This window comes from Rhinolophus ferrumequinum, chromosome 21, assembly GCF_004115265.2.
Source record: "Rhinolophus ferrumequinum isolate MPI-CBG mRhiFer1 chromosome 21, mRhiFer1_v1.p, whole genome shotgun sequence".
NCBI lineage: Eukaryota > Metazoa > Chordata > Mammalia > Chiroptera > Rhinolophidae > Rhinolophus > Rhinolophus ferrumequinum.
Genome location: NC_046304.1, coordinates 22,596,677 through 22,618,970, shown reverse-complemented (window position 1 = coordinate 22,618,970; position 22,294 = coordinate 22,596,677). Strand labels below are relative to the sequence as shown.

The 22,294-nt window shown below is 54.8% G+C and overlaps 1 protein-coding gene across 1 annotated transcript in view; it reads right to left on the bottom strand.

Moving 5' to 3' along the window:
- Nucleotides 1–22,294, bottom strand: part of TMEM132E (transmembrane protein 132E) — a 53,610-nt gene that overhangs the window by 5,591 nt on the left and 25,725 nt on the right. Inside the window, exons 2-6 of the mRNA XM_033091648.1 lie at nucleotides 6,367–7,297; nucleotides 4,727–4,873; nucleotides 4,272–4,464; nucleotides 3,260–3,403; nucleotides 593–798 (exon numbers count right to left, since the gene is read on the bottom strand). Coding sequence (XP_032947539.1) covers nucleotides 593–798; nucleotides 3,260–3,403; nucleotides 4,272–4,464; nucleotides 4,727–4,873; nucleotides 6,367–7,297 — 1,621 coding nt within the window. The remainder of the gene's footprint in view (nucleotides 1–592; nucleotides 799–3,259; nucleotides 3,404–4,271; nucleotides 4,465–4,726; nucleotides 4,874–6,366; nucleotides 7,298–22,294) is intronic.

Genomic DNA, 22,294 nt, shown 5'->3' with positions numbered 1-22,294 from the left:
GCCTCAAAGATGGGCACTCAGGTGTGTGAAGCTGCCCCCCCACCCCAGAGAGGGGGCCCACTGGCTGATTAGTTCACAAATGTGCCCCTGGTGTGCGCAGGCTGGGGCATGTGTATACAGGCGTTGCTGCGTTGCTGTGTCTGCTCCATTTTGTCTGCTGCTTGACTGGTCTCACCCTGCTCCCCAGTCAACTCCTTTCCACTCGTCCTCTAAGACTTAGCTCAAGGGTCACCTCTTCCAGGAAGTATGCCTTGTCTTCTCCTGCAGGAAGAGGTGGTTCTCTCCTTTTTGCCAATCAATTCCCTGTACATAGGGCTTCCTGTGTCCACTATGCTCTGTGGCATATATATGATGGCTTCCTTGATAGACCCAGAGCTTGGATGAGTCAGGCACTGGCCACACTCCCCCATATCTCAAGCACCTGTCAATGCCTGGCATACAGTAGTTGCTCAATAAAAGTTTGATGATTGCACAACTGACCTGCAGACTGTGTACATCTAGCGCCTTATATACACATGCAGATCAGACTCTGTACTAGGGCTGTGTCACCCACGAGTGTTTCAAGTATCTGCCATGTGTGGAAGGGCTGTACCTCCGGCCGGGGAGGATAGGTACCCTCCAGCCCTTCACTTGGCTGAGGCGGGCGTCCGAGAGCTCGATGTGCAGGGGCAGCTTGGGGACCCAGACTGTCATTTCCAGGGGGGCACTGAGGACGTCGTAGCGGAAGGTGACCCTGGCGTTCATGGACCCGCGAGACTCCTTTCCGCTAACAAACACGTAGTCACAGCTGCTGGATACCTGGAGGAGGAGGGAGGTTGATTGGCATGTCTTGCCCTACAGGTCTTCCTGTGGGGCAGTGCAGGGGACTGCAGTCTGACAAGCAGGGCCAGAAGGCTGTTGGAGAGAGAGAGTGCCAGTCACATGAGGCTGAAGGGGAGGGGCGAGGTGGGAGAAGGCATCTAATTTAATTCCTCTGAGAGGTGTGGGCTTAGGGTGTCCCCGCCTCCATTCTCGTTTTCCAGAGATCCTCTCTTAGGGGCCACTGTGGGAGGTGTTTGCTCCCTGACAAGGAGTCAACATGCACATGTTTTTGTAAAGGGGCTGCTTCCGACGTGGCAGACCACACCTAAAGGAGCCTTCAGGCTGCAGGTCCTCAGGACTGGCTCCCCCCACCCCATGACTGCCTGGGCTCTCGAGCAGGTGTCTAGTGGGTAAAATCGTCCACAGTAGAGAAGAGCAGCCTGTGTTGAGTAGGACACGGGTGCTCGACTGTGCAGGGAGGACATCAGGTGGAGGGGCGGGGGGCTGAGTGGCAGGTCCACGGCTCCTCCCGGGGCCCCTCTGGCCCCGTGGCCCCAGGAAAATGGGCAGTAGTTAATTTCTGTCAAGGGGGCTGCTTTAGCCAGGGGTAGAAGGAGGGGAAGGGGAGAGGAAAAATCAGGACCGGAGAACCCCAAGCACACTGGATGGTTGCCACCAATGGCTGCAGCTTTTGCAAATGCAGCCTGGATACCAACTTGCGCCTTAACGGTTTCCGGGCTGAGCATATGCCCACTAAACACATCTGGGTGGATACCTGTGCCCACTCACAGAAGTGTCGCTGCCAGTACTTCAGAGCAGATGCAGATGGGTGTGCGTGTCAAATGTGCCCACGTGCATACCTGGCACACCCTGGAGGGAACACTGTGTGCAATGCATTTAGGTGCTCTTGCTGGTACATGCCCGTGGGGGATGCCCTCATGTTTGGATGCAGCCTGTGCACTGCAGATACCCTGCAGACTGTGGGGGTGGGGTGGGGAGGGTCCGGGGGCTACGGTTCATCTATGGAGACGAGCCCCTGGACTGGCCCAAACTCCTGCTAGCTCTCTTAATCATCTCAGAGGGGTGGGTGAAATGGGACGGCAGCCCTGCCAGAAATGCTCGTTTCCCACGTCAGGAGGCAAAGCATTCCATCAGAAGCCTGGCAAGTTCCATTTAGAATATTGGCAAACTCCATAAAGAACCTGAGTGTATTTCATTGAGAACAAAAACAAATTCCATGTAGAATCTTTGCTAATTCCCTTTGGTATCGAGGCCATCCCGACTTTGCTCTGGTCCCTCTGGGGCTAGGGTGGGAGGGGGCAGCATGCGCAGCGCAGGAAGGTGTTGGGTTCTTGGGAGCAGGCCCATTTCTTCCCGTGCCAGTGGAGGGCCCCGGGGGCCTGGAGAAGGTTTCCACTCCCAGGAGGTGATGAGGGTGTGGCACCAAGGCATTTGCTCCGGCTCATTTGGAAGGTGCCCTTCCTAGACGGGGGGAAGGATGAGGGGAGCCGCAGGCTCCCCAGACCTGGAGAGATCCAGGGCAGAGCATGGGGAGAGAGAGAGCATGCACCCCAGGGAACTGGAGGGGGAGGACACCCACACCCCCTCCTCCCGTTCTCCTTCAAGCTGAAGAATTCACAGGAACCGGGAACAGATTCCAGTGTCAAATCATTTGATTTGCCACCTGCTGGAGGCTGGCACAGCAAACAACCCAGCCACCCCCAGGTACCAGGCCTGGACACCTTCCCGCGTTTCTGCCTGCTCCCACTACCTCTGACCACTGTCCAAAGCCAGGGGAAGGGGCAAATCTGGAGGCCCCCCTGGGGAGGTGGCAAACTGGGCCATTTGAGTCAGATCAATGCCCTGTTTGCTGGGCTGTGGAGGACCCGGAGCCCAGAGTCCTCTGGGGAAGAGCTCAGGGAGGACTTTCGGGAGTTGGAGGAGGTGGGCTGTGTGTGCCCAGAGTGGATCCTTCCTTACACAGCTTTACTCCTGGCCTAACTCACATGCTTCTGGCAGCTTCCTCCCTGTGCTGGATTTCCTCCACTTGGGAACCAGTACTTTGGCTCAGGGAATGTGTCTGAGGGGTCCACCCCCTGGCCCCCATTGTCCTGCCTAGTGTCCGTTGCACAGCAAGGACTCAATAACGACATGCCAGATTGGACTGAGTTCAAGCTGTCAACGCCGCCTTCTCCCCTCGGCCTACCAACCGGTCTCTTTTCCATTCCTGCAGGCAGTCCTCCAGGACTGGTGGAGCAGCACCCAGGGCTTTTCCTCACCCCACACAGCATAGACGTGGGATACCTGCAGCTCGTCCCCACTCCCGTCCCCGCCTTCCTGTCTTCTTGCCTACCCAGAAGCACCTGCCTGGGATGTGAATTCCTCTCTGGCTTGGGGCTCTGCTCCCCTCAAAGGTCTGAGGGCTTCGTGCCAGGGGCCCCACCTCCAGAAAGCTCACCTTGATGATGTCCTCACTGTCAGACTCGCATTCCACCAGGGCGGAGACGTCGAGGACGAGGCCAGTCACTTCGATGGCGATGACCTTGACAGGGATGGCCACCGTCCGGCCAGTCAGGATGGCTGTGTTGATGATCTCCGTGTCCTGTAGGGAGCAGAGGAAAGCGGGGCTGCTCGCCGACCACTGCTCTCCCAGGACCACCAGTCAAGGCCCCAACACTCCTCAGCTGTGCATCCTCCCCATGGGGCCACCTGGACACACGTGCAGAGTGGTGCATCCACCCAGCTACACACCTTCTCAGCTGCTCTGCTCGCTTGGACTCCTGCAGCAGCTTTCCCGGTTTAATTCACTCTGCTGCCAGAAAACAACCCTTCCCCCGTTCCCTCCCACCTTTTCTCAACCACTTCCATGATCCTCAGGACTCACAGAGTCAAGTCCAACACATTTGCCTGGCCATTCCAGATGTCCCTGCGCTTGCCCCATGTCCCCCTGGCTATCCTGGGCTGGCCCCAGACGAGTATTCCAGCCTTATCACCCCAAGGCACTCTTCCCAAATCCACTGCTCCTTTAAACAAACTACTCACATTCCCATTGCCACACGTGTGTCCTCATGATCTCCTGTCTAGAACACCCTCTCATCTTCTCTGATTGTATGAGCCCTTCCTCCCATGTGAACTTCAAGGTTTAACTGCATGGCCACCTCCTCCAGGAAGCCTCTCCTGAGTGGCCCCTCCATGGGTGTCTTCTCCTGCCTCTGTCCCCCTCAGCATCTGCTGTCTTACTCCAGCAGCAGGCACAGAGGCCCGCCTGCCTCCTGCGAGTGCACACGCACACACATACTCACTCACCTTTATATGGGCATACCTGGGTTCAGGAGGCAGTCACACACTCAGGCACTGGCTCACACACACGCGTGCTTCCATCTATGTGCACCCTCAGCCATGCACACTCCTGTCACACATGCACCCATGACAGACTGTGCATCGCTGGCCCGGTCACCTGGCCTGCTCACCATGGCCAGGGGCAGGATGGCTTGCACATCCCGCTGGATGACTGTCAGCTCGGTGACCGCCCGCTCCAGGTCAGGCAGGGCGCCGTGGCCGCGGTAGTCAATGTGCCACATGATTCTCCGCTTAACCGACTGGCTGGTGAAGTTCTCCATCTCAAAGTCCAGCTGCAGGATCTCCAGGGGCCCCTGGCCCTCCCTGCCAGGGGGAGGAAGGAAGCAGAGCTGGGGAGGAAGGGCTGGGAGCAGCCAGTGAGCTCTGAATCCCCTGTGGAGACCCGAGTCCTCATTGGTAGCCTGACTGCTGGGGTCCGCTGAGCCTTTTCCAGCTACCCAAGGTGTCCCGCCTGGACTCAGAGTCCCCATAAACTAAGCTCCAGCCTGGCCTCATTCACCAAGAATTCCCCCATCCCAGGTGCCTGTCCAGCGAAAAGGTGGGCAGAGGCGCCACCTTGGCTCACCACGGGGGCAGGGGCGTGCCCTGGGCCCAGGCCACATCCACGGTGGCTGTTGAGTGCTTTGCCCCAGTCAGCAGCTCTGAGGTCACGTGCCACTGGCCACTCCGTGACTTGGTGCCTAGAAGAGTCACTCCCTTCTTGGCCTTCACCCTGGGACAGAGGGGGAGAAGGAAGAGGGAGAGGGTCAGCCTACGGCCCAATGGTTGTCCCCCTGGCCACCATCTAGGCTGGGCCTGGCAGTAGGAGAAGCAGGGGAGTAAGTTAGCCTGGGCACTAGACTCAAAACTCGAGACTACTCTGGGGAGTCTGCTGTCACATAGCTACAACGTCTGGCCCTCGGTGGAAGCTGTAATCACTTCCACCATATCTCTGCCGAGTCTTTCCCGAACCTTGACTTGCATACCTTAGGGATAAGGGACTCACTGCTTCTGCACACATCCCATTCCATTTTCCGAAAGCCCCTAAGGACTAGAACCTCTTCCCTCGATTGAGTTGAAATATAATAGCCGTGGGCTCTGCTGGGGCAAGAGAGAACAAGTCTCCTCAATCTTAATTGGAGCAGTTCTTCAGAAAGCTGGGAAGGGGAGCAGGTTTCTCTGAGTCTTCTTTTCTCCAGGCCTACAATCTCCAGTTCCTCCAATGGTTGCTTTTTGCCATCGTTTCAAGTCACTCATACCCTAGTCACCCTCCTCTGGACCCTCTGAGCACATGAGGTGTAGTGTCCTATACTAAAGACAACAACACTTCAGCTGGGCTCTAATTAACATGGACTAAAGCAGTATGATTCTCACCTCCCTAATTCTACATGCCCTATTTCTATTAATGCAGCCCAAGAGCTCTGACGACTGATTAAACTCCTATTCGCATTCAGGTGTCAATCACTGAATCAGGCCTGACCCTTTGCAGGAGGACTTGAGCTGTAAGGTAGTACACTCAGGAGAGAAGGCACTACTTAAAGAAGATGGAGGCGAATGGTGATGTTTCAGGTCCTCTTACATAGTGCTTGGGGTCGGAGGGGGCATTTTAGTGGGGCCTTTCCTATGACTCACCCAACATGACTCGAACCACAGATTCCTACCGTGAGACATCATTATCTTTTATGGGGATGTGATACAATTTAAGGCATTTCTGAATTTGTGAAGTGTATCTTTCTCAGGGTATAGAAAGAGCTGGGACTCCCGCAAGCTTTTCTCCCAACTCCAGGATTGGGCAAATGTCCCAACACATGCACACACTCCTGTTCATCTTTTGGCTCTCAGGAAGGAGCGGCTCTCTGATCTCCATTCCTCCTCTTTGGCCTTAGTCTCTTCATCTATAAAATGGGACGGTTGCACCAGCTAATGTCTAAGGCCCTTCCAGCTCCAATTTTATCCTTCTGGACACCCATGCTTGTGAAAACTGATACTGCTCCTTTACCAAGATGTCATTTCTGTGGGATATGAAGGTAGAGATTTCTGTTGCCATTAGATAGATGAGAACCCTGAAGCTCAATAAGTGAGGTGTCTCCTTGAGATATGGTCAAGTGATAAATGGAAGAGCTAGGATTAGGATTCTGGACAGGCAGACGGGGTGAGCCCCTCCAAAGGGTCAGCTATGCCTTTGACCTTGGAAGGGAAGGCAGACCCCGACCCCTAACCCCCTACCTGAGTGTGAAATGCTCCACACTGGGGCTGGAGGGAGAGGAGGAGTTGGGGGCCAGGTAGAGAAGGATGCTGAGCACTTCCCCTGGCTTGAGGGGCCGATCGGGGAGGCGGATCATCAGGTTGCTGTCCAGCCTGTGCTCCTGCAGGGTCCTCCTGGGGGGTGGGCGGAACAGGCTGATGCTCCCGATGCGCAGAAGGGGGTGCTGGGTGGGGCTCTCTGCCCGGGCCCCCACTCCAACCCCAGGCCCCCTGCGGGCGCCCCCACAGCCTCCAGACGCATCTGGGGCATGGAGAGTGTAGTACAGCTCGGCCTGCTGGCTCTCCCCTGCTGCCTCGGGCTCCAGCCCATCTGGAGACTTGCGCCGGGCGGTGGGCGGTGCTGCGGGGTCAGGGGGCCCGAACCAGGCCAGGGGCAGCTCCGCCCGCACGAGACAGGTGGCCAGGCCCCCGCTGAGGCGGCAGGAGCTCTTGACCTCCCGGGCATCTCGGAAGGCATGCAGGCGGACACAGGGCAGCCGCTCGGTGACGCCAAAGTCATCCCAATCCCGGCCGGCCACGTAGAACAGCACCTGGGCCACGGGCTGCGAGGCGGGCACACGGGCACGGACAATGAAGGCCCGCACCTTCCAGTTGACCGTCAGGCGCTCGGGGATGTCCAGGGTGCTGGACGGCTGCAGCAGCTCCCGGGCCACCACCTGGCTGGTGCTGAAGGGCCCCAGGGAGATGTTGAGGACAGGCAACTCCTTCGTCTGGAACACCACGAAAGGCTTGGAGCGCTGCAGGGAGCTGTTGGCGGCTGCAGCTGGTGGGGGCCGTGCCTCCCTCAGGAAGAAGGACAGCCCCTTGTGTGACAGGTGGTAGCTGATCGGCAGCACCGGGCTGGCCTGGGGCCCCGGTGGGCTGGGGCTGGCCGGGTGGGAACGGCTGGCGGCTGAGGACAGACAGAAGCAAGACCCCAGAGTGGTCAGGAGAGGCTGCACTCAGACCCCAGGGTGTCCCAGCCTCCCACCCTCACACCAGGCCATCCACTCCAAACGGAGCAGCGCTCAGCCTGGCTCTGTGTCTTGCGGTGGCCCAGGGCCAGGCTGCCTGGGCTCTAAGCCTGGCCCCACCTTTGCAGATGTGTTCATTCCCTCTCGCCACTGTTTCATCTCTTTGTCTGGAACGTAGGGGTAAAGTTAAGTTGCAGAGGTGTTTTATCTCCCCCACATGATCCTCGGTGAAATGAGTATGAAAATTCTTTCTGCCTTAAGGTGCCATGGTGAGGACTTACCAAAGTCTTGTGCGTGAGGGCTGAGAGCGGGTGGTGCTGAGGAATGCTTACCATTATCACTGCGCTCGGCGCTCGACAAGCATTAGCTTATTTGATCCTCAGGTCAACCCTTTAAGCCAAATATGATTAGGATCTGCATTGATTCAACCAGTTTTCTATCAATAACTTCTCTTTTTTGAGAGCCTGTTCTTACATCTTACAGATAAAGGTGAAAGGCGCTTAAGTAACTTACCCAAGTGGCGGGCAAAAGGGCCAGCAGGATTCGAACCTGGGGCCACCTGACTCTCAAACCCAAGCCCTTTACTGTTCCAGCTGCCTCAGATGATGCAGAGTCCCCAGGGACCCCAAATCTTCCCCCTACTACCTCTATATACCTCACACACTACATATACAGGGAATTTGCTCCTCAGTTACCCAAACCCAAATGTGGTCTTTGGGTTTGACTTCTTCCTCCTCTCTGTCCCCTTCCCCCATCCTTACAGGAGGATCCTACCACGTCCTAGCAATTCCACCTCTTGACTCACTGGTATGTCCCAGGGTGACTCCTGTCCTCCATCCCCAGGCCCCTGCCCCAGTTCTGGCCTTACTCCTGTTGCTATGACAACGTAACTGCCTGAGTCTCCCCAGCTCACCCCCCTCCCTGGCATCCCCCTCCCACACATAGCAGCCAGAGTGATTTGTTTCTCCCAGACGCAAATCAGGCCTTGTTTGGCCCCTCGTTTCCAGCTCAACACCTGTTGGATACTGTCACAGAACAGGAAGCACCAAGATGTGGAGGTTTGAGGTTTGAGAACCAGTTCTGGATCTTCCTATGGACTCCTGAGTTGTAGTTCTCTCCTTTGAAATCAGGGAAATAATAATAATGCATGTCTTCCAGGATGTCGTATTGTCATTTGTTTTGTTTTTGAGAATCAAATAAGAAAGCAATCGGGTAGCACTATGCAGATGTGTGTAACTTGTTAAAGAATCTCTCCCTTCTGCTTATAAAATAATACCAAACTTACCTTGTGCCTGAGCATGGCATTCAGGGCCCTTTCGAATGGAGCTCCAAGCTCCTCTTTCTCCAGGAATCCTCTTGCCAAGACCCCTCTGCCAGCATAACTGGACAACTTCTGGCTTTAGTGCTCTCTGATGCCACCTTATCTCCCCTCCTTGGCTCATGCCGTGCCCTCTGTGTCAAATTCTCTCCTTTCCTATCTGCACACATCCACATCTGAATCTTCCTCCAAGATCCAGCTTGAATGTCACCTCCTCCATGAAGCTCTCCAAGATGTGACCTCAACTTTTGGAACCTTCCTCAGAGCTTTGCCCTTTCTGAGGGACTCTCATCCTGCCGTGCAGGAGAGTTAGTTATCTACAAGGCCTTGCATGGAACAAGCCTTCAACAAATCATGGTTGGTCTACACTGAGTGAGATCTGTGTTCCAAGGAGGAGTCTCCGAATCAGTGCTGTGGTGGGTACTTGCAGTTTCTGTACATTTTTCGTTTTACCACTGTCAACTAAACCTTGACAATTCCACAAACATTCACACCCAATTCCTCATAAAGGCCACGAGCTAAAAATTCCCTGCCTTTGAGGCTCTGGTGTCTACATCCTATTTTATAAATCTGTAGTTTAATTTTCTCATTTAAAAATAAGGTGATTGGTTTGGGGCAGGGCAAAGGGCCTGGGGTCAGTTGTTCTAAGAAGAGTGGCCCCTGTTCTCAGCATGCCTCCTTGGGGCTCCTCCTGAGCAGCCCTTGGGACCAGCTGGGGAAACCATTGGTCCCTGGACCTCTGGGCAGCCCTGCTTTTACCACTAGATTGCTCCCAGGCCATCTTTCCCCACTAGACGCTCTGCCGTCCTGCAAGGTATGCTGCTGCTGATGGTGGGATGCAGGTGGGCAGCTGAGTCCCAGATGAGGACAGGAAGATGTCTGGAGGGACAGGAGAGCTTCCTGGCTGGTGCTTGGAAGCTTGGAATCCCTGCTCCCTCGTTATCCGCTAGAGTCTCTGAAAAGGTCCTTCTGACCCCTGGGGCGAGGCTGGCCCCAAGGTGTGCTGCTTTGAAAGCAGCAAGAGGCAGACAAACAGGGGCTTTGGGAGTCAAGTTCAAGGCTTCTCCCAGCCATACTCATTGGGCAAGTTGCTTCCGTTTTGAGCCTCAGTTTCCACCTCTAAAATTGAGATGGTGACATCAGGCCCCTCACAGTGATGTTTAGAGTTGCTAAAAGACCAAAGCAGAGAGGGGGCACTGCTGGATGTAGCGGGAGGTCCAGGGCCGAGATGGAGAGGGGCCACCATGCTTGTCCCCCTGGGGCTGGAGAAGGGCAGCTGTGGTCAAGGACCTGTAAGTGCTCACTTTCCAGGCTGAGGTGGACAAGGTGGGGACGCAGAAGTCAGAACCACTGTTCTGCCTCATTTACCATCCCCAGGAGACCCCGGAGGCTGCAAAGTGCCACTTGGTCTTTGACCCTCTCCCCATCCCACCCTCACGGCTGGCCATCTGGATCGCTTGCAGGCACAGTGGGGGCAGGGGCCTCCAGATGGGCAGTGGACTCAGAGGGGCGGAGAGGAAGGGGCTGCAGAAATGTGTCTGCGTGCACCCCTCACCCTCAATAGATTTTGGTTGAATAAGTGGGATTCTCTGAATGAGCTGCCCAGCGCTGACGGGGAGGTTGTGGACTGACGAACGCCTCCTCACTGCGGCACCAGAGAGGAGTCGGGATGGCCGCTGAGGGGAGAGGCTCCTGGCACAGGGCTCTTGACCCCTTGCAGATAAGGAGACTGAAGGGGAAGTCCTCCTGGAAGGGGAAACAACTTGTATTGAGAAAACAACTAGTTTTCAGAAACGGGGGCCAGACAAGATGATATCGGGGTCCTACCATTTTAGTAATTATGTCGTCGTGACGCATAGAACTCTGTGCTGTCACCACCGTGAATCATTCTGTCCTCTGGGCCTGGAGGCCTCCTCTGTAGTGGAGTGGGGGGGGCGGTCCCTGAGACCCCAGCACTAATTTCTGCTCTCCCCCTCACTTACTGTGGTGCCTAAAGGAAGTTGTTTGACCTCTCTGGGACTCAGTTTCCCCAGGGAGATGGGGGGGCCTAGAAGCATTCTGGTGTGGTGAGGCTGGGAGGAGGAAGGTGTGAGTGGTGGAGTTGTCAGCAGATCATTAGGTCATGTGTTCAGAGACATCATGTGTGAACGTGCGTGCATACGCTTGTGTGTGCCCACACGCACGCTGGCCTACCTCTCACAGGCAGCTCGAACCTCCACACATCATGGAGCATGGCATGGGCTTGGGAAGGAAAAGCTGCCAGAAGGTTCCCCGAAGGACCACAAGTGGGGGAGAGGAGGACCAACACAGCTGAGGTCAGGCCAGGCCCAGGGGTTGGGGAGAGGTGCTTCAGGGGTGTGACTCGGGTGGACGTGACAGGCTGGACCTGCCTCCACAGAACAGGGGGCGTCACACCATCCAGACTGACCGGGACGCACAGGCGCACCTCATGATTACACACAGGTGGGCACGTGCCCGTCCCTCAGGCCCCACAGCCCTTCCTTGGGCTTGGTTCTGAACAAACCTCAGCCTCTCCCCAGACTCCACTGTGTTCTCCTACCGACTGCACCTGTGCTCTGGCCCAGCTCGCCCTGCGGACCAGACTTAACACTGTCTTCCTATCAGCGGCCTCGGCTCTCCCAGGAGCAGCAGTTGGATTTCTCTCTGTCTACACAGCCTGGGGCCTCAGGAATCACCTAGGTCCAGCTCGCCCTGGGATTCTCTCCCTTGCTGCCATCTCCCTGTAGAAGGGGCTTCTCCATGTCTTCTGAGGTTCATGATGCATGTTCTGACTGAGTTGTGACCCCGCCTCCCAAATTCATATGTGGCAGTCCTAACCCCCAGTATCTCAAAATGGGACTGTTGTTTGGAGATAGGGTCTTTAGGGGGTGACGAAGTTAAAAGGAGGTCACTGGGGTGGGCCCTAATCCAATCTGATGGTGTCCTTATAAGAAGAGGAGACTGGGACACACACACATAGACGGAAGACCACGTGAAGACACAGACAGGTGCCATCTATCTAAAGGCCAAGCGGAGAGGCCTCAGGAGAAACCAGCCCTGCTGACATCTTGATTTGGGACTTGTAGCCACCAGAACTGTGAGAACGTACATTTCTCTTGGTTTAGACAACCAGTTTCTGGTGCTTTGTTATGGCAGCCCTCACAGCCTCAGTTTCCACAGTAAGATATATAGACACAATAGGGGGCAGGGGAGGAAGACAGCTTCATGCCCAGGGATAATGATGGCAGCTGAGCCATTATTCCCAGCCCCCGCCCTTGACTGTGCCTGGCATGTGACACTTCCCAGCTGAGCTGAGCCAGCTCCTTCCTCCCACAACCCTGGGAGGGCATATCCAGCTCTTCATAGCTGGGAACTAAGGACGGGGTGTCTGTGGATGCAATAGGCCTGAACTCCCATCCCCCCAAGTCCCCTCTCCCACCAGCTCCCGGGGCCACTTCAGGGCCATGCTCAGTTGAGTGGCGGAGCTTTCATCCTTCCCTTCTTATTTCAGAAAGACACTAAGGTGTGAATAGAGGCTTCACAGAAGGGTAGCAGACTCACTAGCACCCAAGAGAAGACATGCACAGGGGGTAGGGTATGGGGGTCCCTTCATCCTTCCATGCCCAGTCCAGGCATTGCCTCCTCCCTGGAGCCTTCTCTGGTACCTCTCACTGCTACCACTTGGGTACTGCATTGCTGCTGCTTTGCACTGTCCAGCTCTGGCTCTGACTGACCAGGAGCTTGGCTCTGGTATGAGTGTGAGATACAAATTATCAATGAGCTAGCTGTCTCATTAACCACTGAATGTTCCCTGGGGACAGGATGCTGGCCCATGTGCCTTCGCCTGTGCAGAGGTCTCTCCAGCCACATCCACCTCCAGACGGCACATACACTTTTGCCTTTCCAACTTAGGGAAGACACTGGGTCTGGACCAGCATTGCATAGTGCAAGGTGTGGCACACAGTAGGTGCTTAACAAACATCAATTCTTCTCATAAGGGGGAGAGTGGCTGGGCAGACGCTCTCCCTTTTCATCTCAGGCTGGCCCTAGGAGTCTGGGAGCACAGCAGAGGCCTCTGGCCACCCCCAGGTTCACAGCTTCTCCCCAGGCACTAAGGCCAGCATTTCCCCCTCCCCTGTTGAATATATAAATTAATCTGTGTGGAGGCTAGGACCAGGCAGACTGGGGGTGGGGGGCGCCTCTGGCCATCTCCCTGCTTCTAATCAAGATCAGATGCCTCCTGCTTCTACTTCTAATTGTCCCCAAATTAAAACTAATCGCTTGCAAATAAGAAAAAAAACGATTGTCATTAGCTTTGGTGAATTTGAGACTGAGGGGCACAGCAGGGCATGCCAGCAGGGCCTGGGGGTGCTGAGCTGTGTGTGTGTGTGTGTGTGTGTGTTTGTAAGCACCACACCAGATGTCAGTGCTTGGGGATCCTTCAGCACTTGCTCCTGAACTTGCCTGAACGTAAGAATCAGCTGGAACAAACAAAACAACAGCAGCAAACGAATTCTAGGGCCAGACCCCAGGCTGACACAGTCGGAATTTCCAGGAGACAGACCTGGTCATCTGTATGTTCCTCAAGCACCCCAGGCCCTGTGATCATCACAGAAGTTTGGACAACACAGGGTTGAGCAGGGAGGATTGGGAGATACTAAAGGGATTGTGACTCGCATAGCATAGTTTGGGGATGCTAACAGTGAGTGAGAGCCTAGAACAGTGCCTGGCACACACAGGTGCCAAGACGACAAATGGATGAATGAATGAACGAGAGGGAGCAAGAGCCATGGTTGGTGCAGGTGGTGAGGATTCTAGGGGCCATACGTTCCATGTTCAAGAGGCCAGGGACGGACTCTGCCCAGTAACCCTTCCCAACAGACCTCCAGGCCCATGGGATGAGTATGACTTAGAGGGGACCCTTGCTAGCCCAGGAGAGCTGCAATGGAGGCAGCTCTCCACTGAGGGTGCGTGGCAGAATCTCTGGCTAAGAGGAGGGCTGCCTGGGTTCTAGTCCTGCTCTTCCCTGGCTAGTGGTTAGATGTGACCTGGGACAAGCAAGTCATTTCTGCACTTTGGAGCCCTATTTCCCCACTGGCGAAATGGGAAATTATCAACCAATATTCTAATTACTGCAGAGCAGGGTGTTGAAGTGGGAAAAACGCATGGCTTGAGAAAGGTTCTTGTTTTTGTGTTTTTAATTAGCAATACCTGGTGTTAGAAACAGTTTCAAGAAATGAGGCATTCACATGCCCCACTGTCAGAGGGTAAACTGGGTAAGCTTTCTAGAATGCAATTTCAAAATATGTGTTAAGAGCCTTGAAAATCTTCTTGCTTCGTGCCCCAGTAACTCCCCCTCGGGGAATCATTAATAAGCAGAAATCGGCTCAGATTTATGTAAAAAGATATTCACCACAATGTTATGTTTGTTTGTAAAAAATTAGAAACAACCTAAGTGTTCAAAAGCAGGGTACGGTCAAATAAAAGCAAAAGCCTGAGAATGGATATACGCAGCGATGATAGGTCAAGGTTTTGTTTTTTTTTTAAATATTTACTGGGAACGGCAAATACTCACAAAATAGTTCGAACTGAATAAAGCAGGGTGAAAAACTGGCAGTACTGCTTGCTACCAATTTTATATAAAAAATATGTAGACTCTGGGAGGAAATACATCAAAATGCTAATGATGGTTACCTCTGGGGGGGCGTTGAGGATTATGGATGATTGTTATTTTTTACTTTATGCTTTTATGTATTTTCCAGTTGTCTGCAGTGAACATGTATTGCTTATAAAATTAGAAAGAAAACAATAAATGTCATTAAAAATAAAGGAAAGTGTTTAAAGCCGTTCCAAGAATTTAAAAAAAACCTACAAGAATATATATATTAAAAAAGAAAAGAAAAGAAAAGAAAGGAAGAACCTGTGTGGTTTGGGAGCCACACAAACTCGCATTCAAATGCCAGCTCTGACACTTCCTAGCTGTGTAACTTTGGGCAACTTGCTTAACCTCTCTGAGCCCCGATGGCCACACCTGTCAAATGAGGATAATGGAACCTATCTCATAGAGTTGTCATGACTAAATAAGCAAATTGCTTGGTGTAGTTCCTGAAACAGCAGTCCTCGTGTTCATTCATTAATTCAGTCAACACTTATTGGGTATTTCGTCCTGAGAGGAGGGAAGTGCTGGCCTGTTTTTCTCAGGCATTTGATGTGCTGTTTCGCTCGTGGCAGGTCCTCTGTCCATGTCTGTTAAGTGAAATGGGACAAATACAGAGATGACAGGCACACGAAGCAGAGTGTCCCGAGCACCTTGAATGTGGCACTGAGGCTGGAAGGAGTACTAGTTGTTGGGGGCCCTGGAATCTAGCCCAGGAAGCCCTGCCACTGACCTGCTATGTGACCTTGGGCAGTTTCCTCCCATCTCTGGGCCTCAGTTCCCTCATCTGGGAGAGAAGCGGATAGTCCTTGCCCTACCTGCCGTATGGGCGACCTAGAGGTGAGAAGGGGACCTGTGTGCAGAGAGTCCTGTTGGGTTCTGGACCACACCGGGGTCAGCTGGATAAAGGGGAGGTGACAGCTGGGTGTGGTGGGCCTGGACATTGCCTCCCCACACTCATCAGGACAGGGCCTCCCAAACATCCCAGGTGCCATTATCATCACAGAACCATTCAGCAGTATGGGTCTTGCACAAAGAGGTCGGGCCAGGGAGCGAGCGGGGGCCATAACCCAGCCTCAGCTCTGCTCACCAAACCTGGTGCCTAGCGTGGGGCTGCTTCTGTCTTTTTCTAAGTTGACAAATTTGCCATATACATTGGTGCATATAGACATGTCCCCACCCGAGGCTGGAGCTACGGTAAGCCACCTCTCGGAGCAGGAGCCCAGCACAGGAATGGGGGCCTCCCTGATGCCCACCCCCACCAGAGCCCCTCCATAGTTCCTTCCTCCACCTTGCTACCCCTTTCCAAAGCAGCTCCCCTGGGGCATGCTGTGTCTCCCCCATCCACCTGGAGGCTCCGCTTTCCTCTGGCCCTGTGTCCTCAACACGGAGGGACCCCCTGTGCCTGCAGCCTGGGCTGGGCTGGGGGCAGCAGAAGCTCCAGGGCTAGGACTTACAGCCAGTGCATATGTAATAAGTAACCATTCCGGTGGTGGATGCACGTAGGGTATAGAGGGGCAGCTGAAGCCCCCAGAGGCTGTGAATCCTGGAGAGGCAGCTTTCCAGTACCATCACCCCCCTCCCCCAGAACACCAAGTTGGAAAAGTAAATGGGGGGAGGGGCTTTGCGGGGGGGAGGGGCTTGCAGGAGGGGGAGGGGCTTGCAGGAGGGGGAGACCCCTCCCCCACTTTGCCCTACATCCCCTCCCAGGAAACCTCCTGCCCCTTATTCCCAGCAGCAGTCGTTATTGGCCTGGCTGGGTCATTTCCTGCCATCTGCCTGGGAACTCCCTCTCTTTTAGCTGAAGGGATGTCAGGGTTCCTTCCCCACATTTTACAGATGAAGAAACTGAGGGTCAAAAGGCTCCCATCAGACGGGCTCTGCCATTTACTAGCTGTGTGATCTTGGGCAAGTGGTTTAGCATGCCACTTGCAGCCATGCCTGGCACACAGTTACCCCTCTTTAAATGTGAGCTGCTGTTTGGGCGTTACTATCGTCATCATCATTAAATAAATTAAATTATCATCATCATCGGGGCCCAGAGAGCCTCTGAGACCCAGTGACTGGCTCCCACCCCCACCACGGATGAACCCCAACCCTAATTCTCTGGAGGGTGATTTGCCTGCCACTAAGGGCAGGAGCCCTGTGGCTTTCTTTTCTCCTGGCATCCAGCATAGAGTCCTGTAAACAAATGAAAGGATGACTGGGATGGCCCTGGGAGGTTGTGCCTGTACACACACACACACACATGCGTGCATGCATGTACGCACACACACATACACGCACATGCAATCTGTACCAGTCTTTCTCTACAGACACCCTGCTATCCTGGGACAGCTATCCTAACCGTGGCCACTCCTTTTGCTCTAAAATCCTTCTCTCCACCAGAATGGATGCTGCTGCTGAGCTCTGACCTCTCACCTTTGAGAATAAGGAAGGAAATCAGAGAGACACGGAGGAGTCACACAGGAGGGGAGGGAAGGAGGGGAGGGAAGGAGGGGAGGGCTAGGAAGGCTTCCCCGGAGCCCCAAGGAGGTCCAACGACCACAGGACCCTAACAAGCCGCTGCTAGAACAGCCCCTGGGAGCTGGACCTGGCCATCTAGTCCTGCTGCTGAGGCTCAGGAAGGGAAACCCTACTCAGTACACAGCAAGGTGGACCGGGGACCCATGGGTACCAGGCCTCTTGTTTCCTGGCTCCCTGCTACCCACAGGGACACTTTCTTGCCAGCTGTGTAGCCTTGCCACCAGAGTGAAGCGATCCCAAGGGAAGACCGAGGAAAGGTTTCCTGGTCCTGAGAGACTGGCTGGGCCAGGGGTCACCCCTTCCCCTCCAGCCTCTGCTCTTGTGAGATACAGAAAGCTACACAGGGCACTGGGGTGCAGAGCCTTGGGGCCCATGACAGAGGGGGAGGGCGAGAAGGGGAAGCTGAGGGGGTGGTGTAGACCCCCTGGGGGCAAAGACCTCAAGATGTAAAACTCAGGATGGTGGCCCTGGACTGGAGGCGGCCCTGGGCTGGTGGAGCCTGGGGCACGGAGGCAGGGTTTGTCTGGGGAGGCGTCCAGGAGAAAGCCCCTTCCCCTCCGAGTGCACATGACCCTGGTCCCCTCCTGGTGCTGCTCTGGGAGCCTTCCCTTGTGAGTTGTGAGCGTGTGTCTGTCTGTTGGTCTGTCTGCATCTGTGATCTCAGGAGCGGGACCAGAGGCTCAAACAGGCTTGTGAAGACAAAGAGGCCTTGTATTTTCAGGCGAGCATCCCTCACCCCTGGGAACGGCTCTTTGATTTATTTCTGAAAGTCGGAAGAGGGCCCCATCCTCACCCCTGCCTCCAGCAACAACCCTTTGGCCCTAGACCGCAGTCCGCCCAGCTGTAATAGGCCTGATGTGAGCTCGCTTTTGTGATGGAAAGGGTAGGGTGGGGGCTCAGGGATGGAGGAAGAGGGGTCAGGAGGTTCATTTGCCCACAGGTCTGGAGTCTGCCAGTGGCTATGGGATGGGGGACAAAAGGATACTGTTGGAGGTGCCCCTTGTTCCTGGTGGACTAATAATGCTACTCCGCCCTGCTGCCCCCTGCCCAACTCAGGCCATGGGAGGCAGGACTTCCTGCTTCAGCCAGCCCTGTGGGAGCCCCCACCTTCATCCCCAAAGCACACTCGCTTCCTGCGGGGCCCAGTGTCTTGGATTTCAGGAAGACCATGAGCAAACCGGGCAGTGAGGCCACACGGATGGCCTCGTGAGAAAGGCCACTGGAGACAAATGCCCGCCTTTGCCCGTCCAGTCCTCTGCAAACACACGCTAGGGCCCTTGGGGCAGGGAAGAGGGAAGCAGCCAGGAAGCCACCCTCCAAGGGAGCAGGCCTGGGGGAGGCCCCTACCCCCAGGGCCTAGAAACCAGGCTCGACCTACTCTGCTGACCTACCTAACCAGACTTCCCGTTCACGCTACCAGGGAGGCCTTGGGGGAGAGGGAGAGGAAATAAGGCAAGGAGGCAGAAGCTGGGGGTGGGGGTGCTGAGAAAAGGAGAGAGAGAAAGCTAGTCAAGAAAGGAGAAGGGAAGGGAGAGGTAGAGAAAGACGAGACAAAGAAAAGGAAAACAGGAGGTGAGAATGGAGGGTGAGAGAGAGAGAGAGAAGAGGAGGTAGAAAAACCCCAGCTGGTCGGGTGGCCAGTGGGATACAAGACGGAAGTGATGGGGCAGGGGGTGGGGGTGAGGGTAGGAGGGAGGCTGGAGGGGTGGCCCAGGCCCCCTGGGGCCCTGTGCAAACCCGTGCAGCCTGGTCTGGGAGCCCAGGGAGCGGCAGCCGGAGCCGAGGGGGAGGGGGCGGGGGACGGGGCTGCTCTCAGAGTTACCCTAAATGACTAATGTGCATTATCCTAATTATAGCGGAACAAGCGGAGCCTTCCCACTGGTGCAGCCGCCTGCCTGCATCTCCTAATAAACAATTAGCTGCAAACAACGAAAAAAGAGAGAGAGAGAGAGAAACGTGCATGCTAGAGTGAGTGCCTGTGCTGGGTGGGGGTGGGTTTGGAGCTGGGCCTTGAGAGGGCCGGGCCTGGGGAGAGCTGCGGAAGCACACTACCCTCCAGCCCATTCTGCCCCATCCAGGGTCTCGGCTGTAACAAACAGCAGGGCCCTACAGGTGTAGGGTAGGCCAACAGGGACCCAGTTCATATTTAGAGGCTGCTCATGGAGTGCTGGCACTGGGCGAAATGTGTCCCACATCCTCACAATAATCCTAGGAAATAACATTCCTGTTTTTGCCAATGAAGGAACCAAAGCTCAGAGAGGCTAAGAGGCTTGCCCAAGGACACACAGCTGGGGTTAAGCCCCATCGGCCCTCCTGATTTCCCTTGCTCAAGGTTCATTTCCTAGGAGCACTGGAGCCTGGAAGTTGGGGACCAGGTGTATCAATCCATCAAACTATCTTCTTAGACCTGCCCTGGAGGTGAGCAAGATCATGTGGTCCTTCTCGCTGGACCACAGTGCATTTATGCAAACCATCGCCGATGTTTTGACGACAGTACTGAGAGGTGAGCCTTCTTCGATCCTCATTTTCGTGGAGGTCCACAGGAAGATATTTGTCGGAGGTCCTGGAGGTTTAGTGGCAGAGCAGGGTTTAGAACTCAGACTGCTAATCCCCGGGGTGAGGCTGGGGGTTCTGCTCCGGCTGCATAGTTGGGTCATGGGAGCCAAGGCGCAGTTCAGGGAGTTTCTGGCTGGGGAGGAGAGAGTGAAACAACCCACAAAGAAAGGAGCAGGGCACATTCCAAGAAGTCAGGGCATCCCCGTGTGGAGGAGGGGCCCACAACTGGCCTCTTGCTGTGCTTTGAGGCTTAGTGCCTTTCCGGGCCTCAGTTACAAGCTCTCTAGTATCTTCACCAGAGTCTTCCGTGGCCCCCGCTCAGGCCAGAGAAAAGGAAGTCTTGAGAACTGGATGGTTGGGTAGTGAAGCCCGCTTCCTGAGCTGGACCCTAGGCTGGGATGTGTGTGCACTGGGGGTGGGGCAAACTCAGGGACCACGGCACTGCCACCTGCAAGGAATGACTTGGGCCTCAACTCATCACCTGTAGAATAAGAAGGGTGACCAACTTGTCTTGGCTTGCTCGGGCCTGTCACAAATTTAATACTGAAAGTCCCTCAGTCCTGGGCAAACTGGCACAGTTAGTCACGCTAAGAAGGAGTCTAACCCTCCCTCTCTCTCGGCCCCACAGGGTGGGCACAGGGCCTAAAAGAGAGAGCTGCAAGGTGTGCAGGGGTGACCATGAGGCCTGGGCCAGTTTCCCATATAGGGGGTGGGGGATGGGAGTCCTGGAAGATGAGCTCTGCCTGCCAGCTGGGGAGAGACTCAGAGGATCAAAACCACAGCCTTGGATTGTCACTTCATCTTTAAGCCTCAACTTCCTCATCTACAAAATAGGGCTAACGAAACCTACCTACCTGCGCACAGCGGTTATGAAGAGAAAGTACGGGGCCCCATTCAGAGTACTCACCGAGCCTGGCTCACGGGTTTCTCCCGCTCTCCCTGCACCTCCCCCACAGGGGGCCCTCCCTGATCAGCTCTGCCCTACCTTCGCTGCCACTCAGAGCCTAGCCCCATTGTACCTGGCTTTTCTTGGCATCACATTGATTGATTGGCAGTCATCTAGCTGATGCTCCTTTGGCATTTCTAACTCAGTGCTGGGCAGGGGTCTTCAATACTCTGGTTCAAACCACTCACTTTACAGATGAGAAGACTGAAGTTCAGCGAGGAGAAAAACCCTGCCCAAGGTCTCACAGCTGCCTCCTGCCCCAGGTACTACTCTGCCTCATTGCAGTTCAGAAGGGCTGTGGGATGCTTCTCTTCCTGCTCCCCAGTCCTATATTTCCATGAGTGTTTCCTTCTTCCCACAATGCTCTGCATTATCTGCCCCTACCTGCTTCCGAGTCATCTTCCACTTCCTAATCAACAGGCCTGGGTCTGGGCAGCTCCAGCCATGCTCTCTCTGCTTTCTGTGCCTTTGCACATGCTGTTCCCTCTGCCTGCTATGCTGTTCCCCACACGCTCATCCTTTGACTTCTCGCAGGTGTCGCCTCCTCTATGAAACCTTCCTTGACCACTGCTTGGCTGGGTTAGGCTGATTTCTGAGCTGCCTACTTCCGTCATTCTACACTTTTCTCTCTACTACAGTTGTGGGTTTGCAGGTTTGCTTTCTCTTAGGTGGAGCCTTGCTGAGGGCAGGGACCATGCCTTTCACCAGGCAGCCTGACAGCCTAGGGCTTGTAACCAACACTCAATAAAGATATTCAACAAATAAATATTTATTCAGCCCCTTTTCTGCTCAAGAACCTGCTGGGCACTGCCAGGGAGACAGAGATAAAGAAGATAGTTTCTGCCCTTAAGGAATTTGCCAGCTAACCGGGAGACCAGATGAGTACACAAATAACCACACTAAAAGGTGGGAAGTGCTGCAAGGCTTTGGAGAAGTACAGAACTCCGGGGTGTTCTAAGAAGAGCCAGATGCCAACACAAGAAATGCTGGAAGGAGGAGGAGTGATTAGAGTCGTCGGGTCTTGAAAAGTGGGTGGAAATTCAACAACTGACTAGGTGTGATGAGACTTAGGCAGGTGTCAGGGACGTTTCAGGTGGAGAGAACAGTGTGGTACATGGGCCAGGGATTAAAGGAAGTGTTGGACTGACGGGGTGGGGAGGGTGGCACCAGGGGGCAAAGGGCTTCGAATGCCAGGTGAAGGAGTGTGTGGATTTTGTCACAGGGGTTTCCAAACTGTATTCCTTGGAGCTCTGGGGTTCTGTGGAGCTGTCCCAGGCCCCCCACGGGATCCTGAGCAGCTTTCGTAGTCATAGATTTTCACATAGGCTTCTACATGAATAACAGCTCCTCTGCCTTTAAAAGTTTACCCATGATGCCACAGGCAAGGGAGCCACCAGGGTTCTGGAGCAGGGGGGTCACACCATGAGGTGCTGCCTGGCCTGTCTCCCTGTCTCCGTCACACACACACACACACACACACACACACACACACACACACACTCAGAGAGTTGGGGACTGTCTGAGGGCAAGAGCAGGGGAGATGGATGAAGCTGCCATTCTGAGTGGCTGATATGTAGCACTAGAAACAAGTGCTATAATTAATTCCTGAGCTGATGTGATCTCAACAACCTGGCAGGTCATTGGCCCAGCTGGGAAGGAAAGGGCTCCCTGTGCCACCAGGCTCAGCTCCCAGCATCCTGAGGTGAAGGGGCACCTCGTCCCAACGTCCACCTCCCCTGGTGACCCTTCTGCTTGTAGTGACCGTCTTCCTCACCTCCCATCTCCATTCCGCTCCACTCCAGTCCGTCTCATTTTCTTTCTCACATTCCTTCCTCCTTCTGGCTTTCCCCAGGCTCCGGCTAAGAGGGGGCCGAGAGCAGAGCAGATGGGGTGGCTTCTCCTGCAGCCCCTGTGCAGAACTGAGCAGAGGCCTC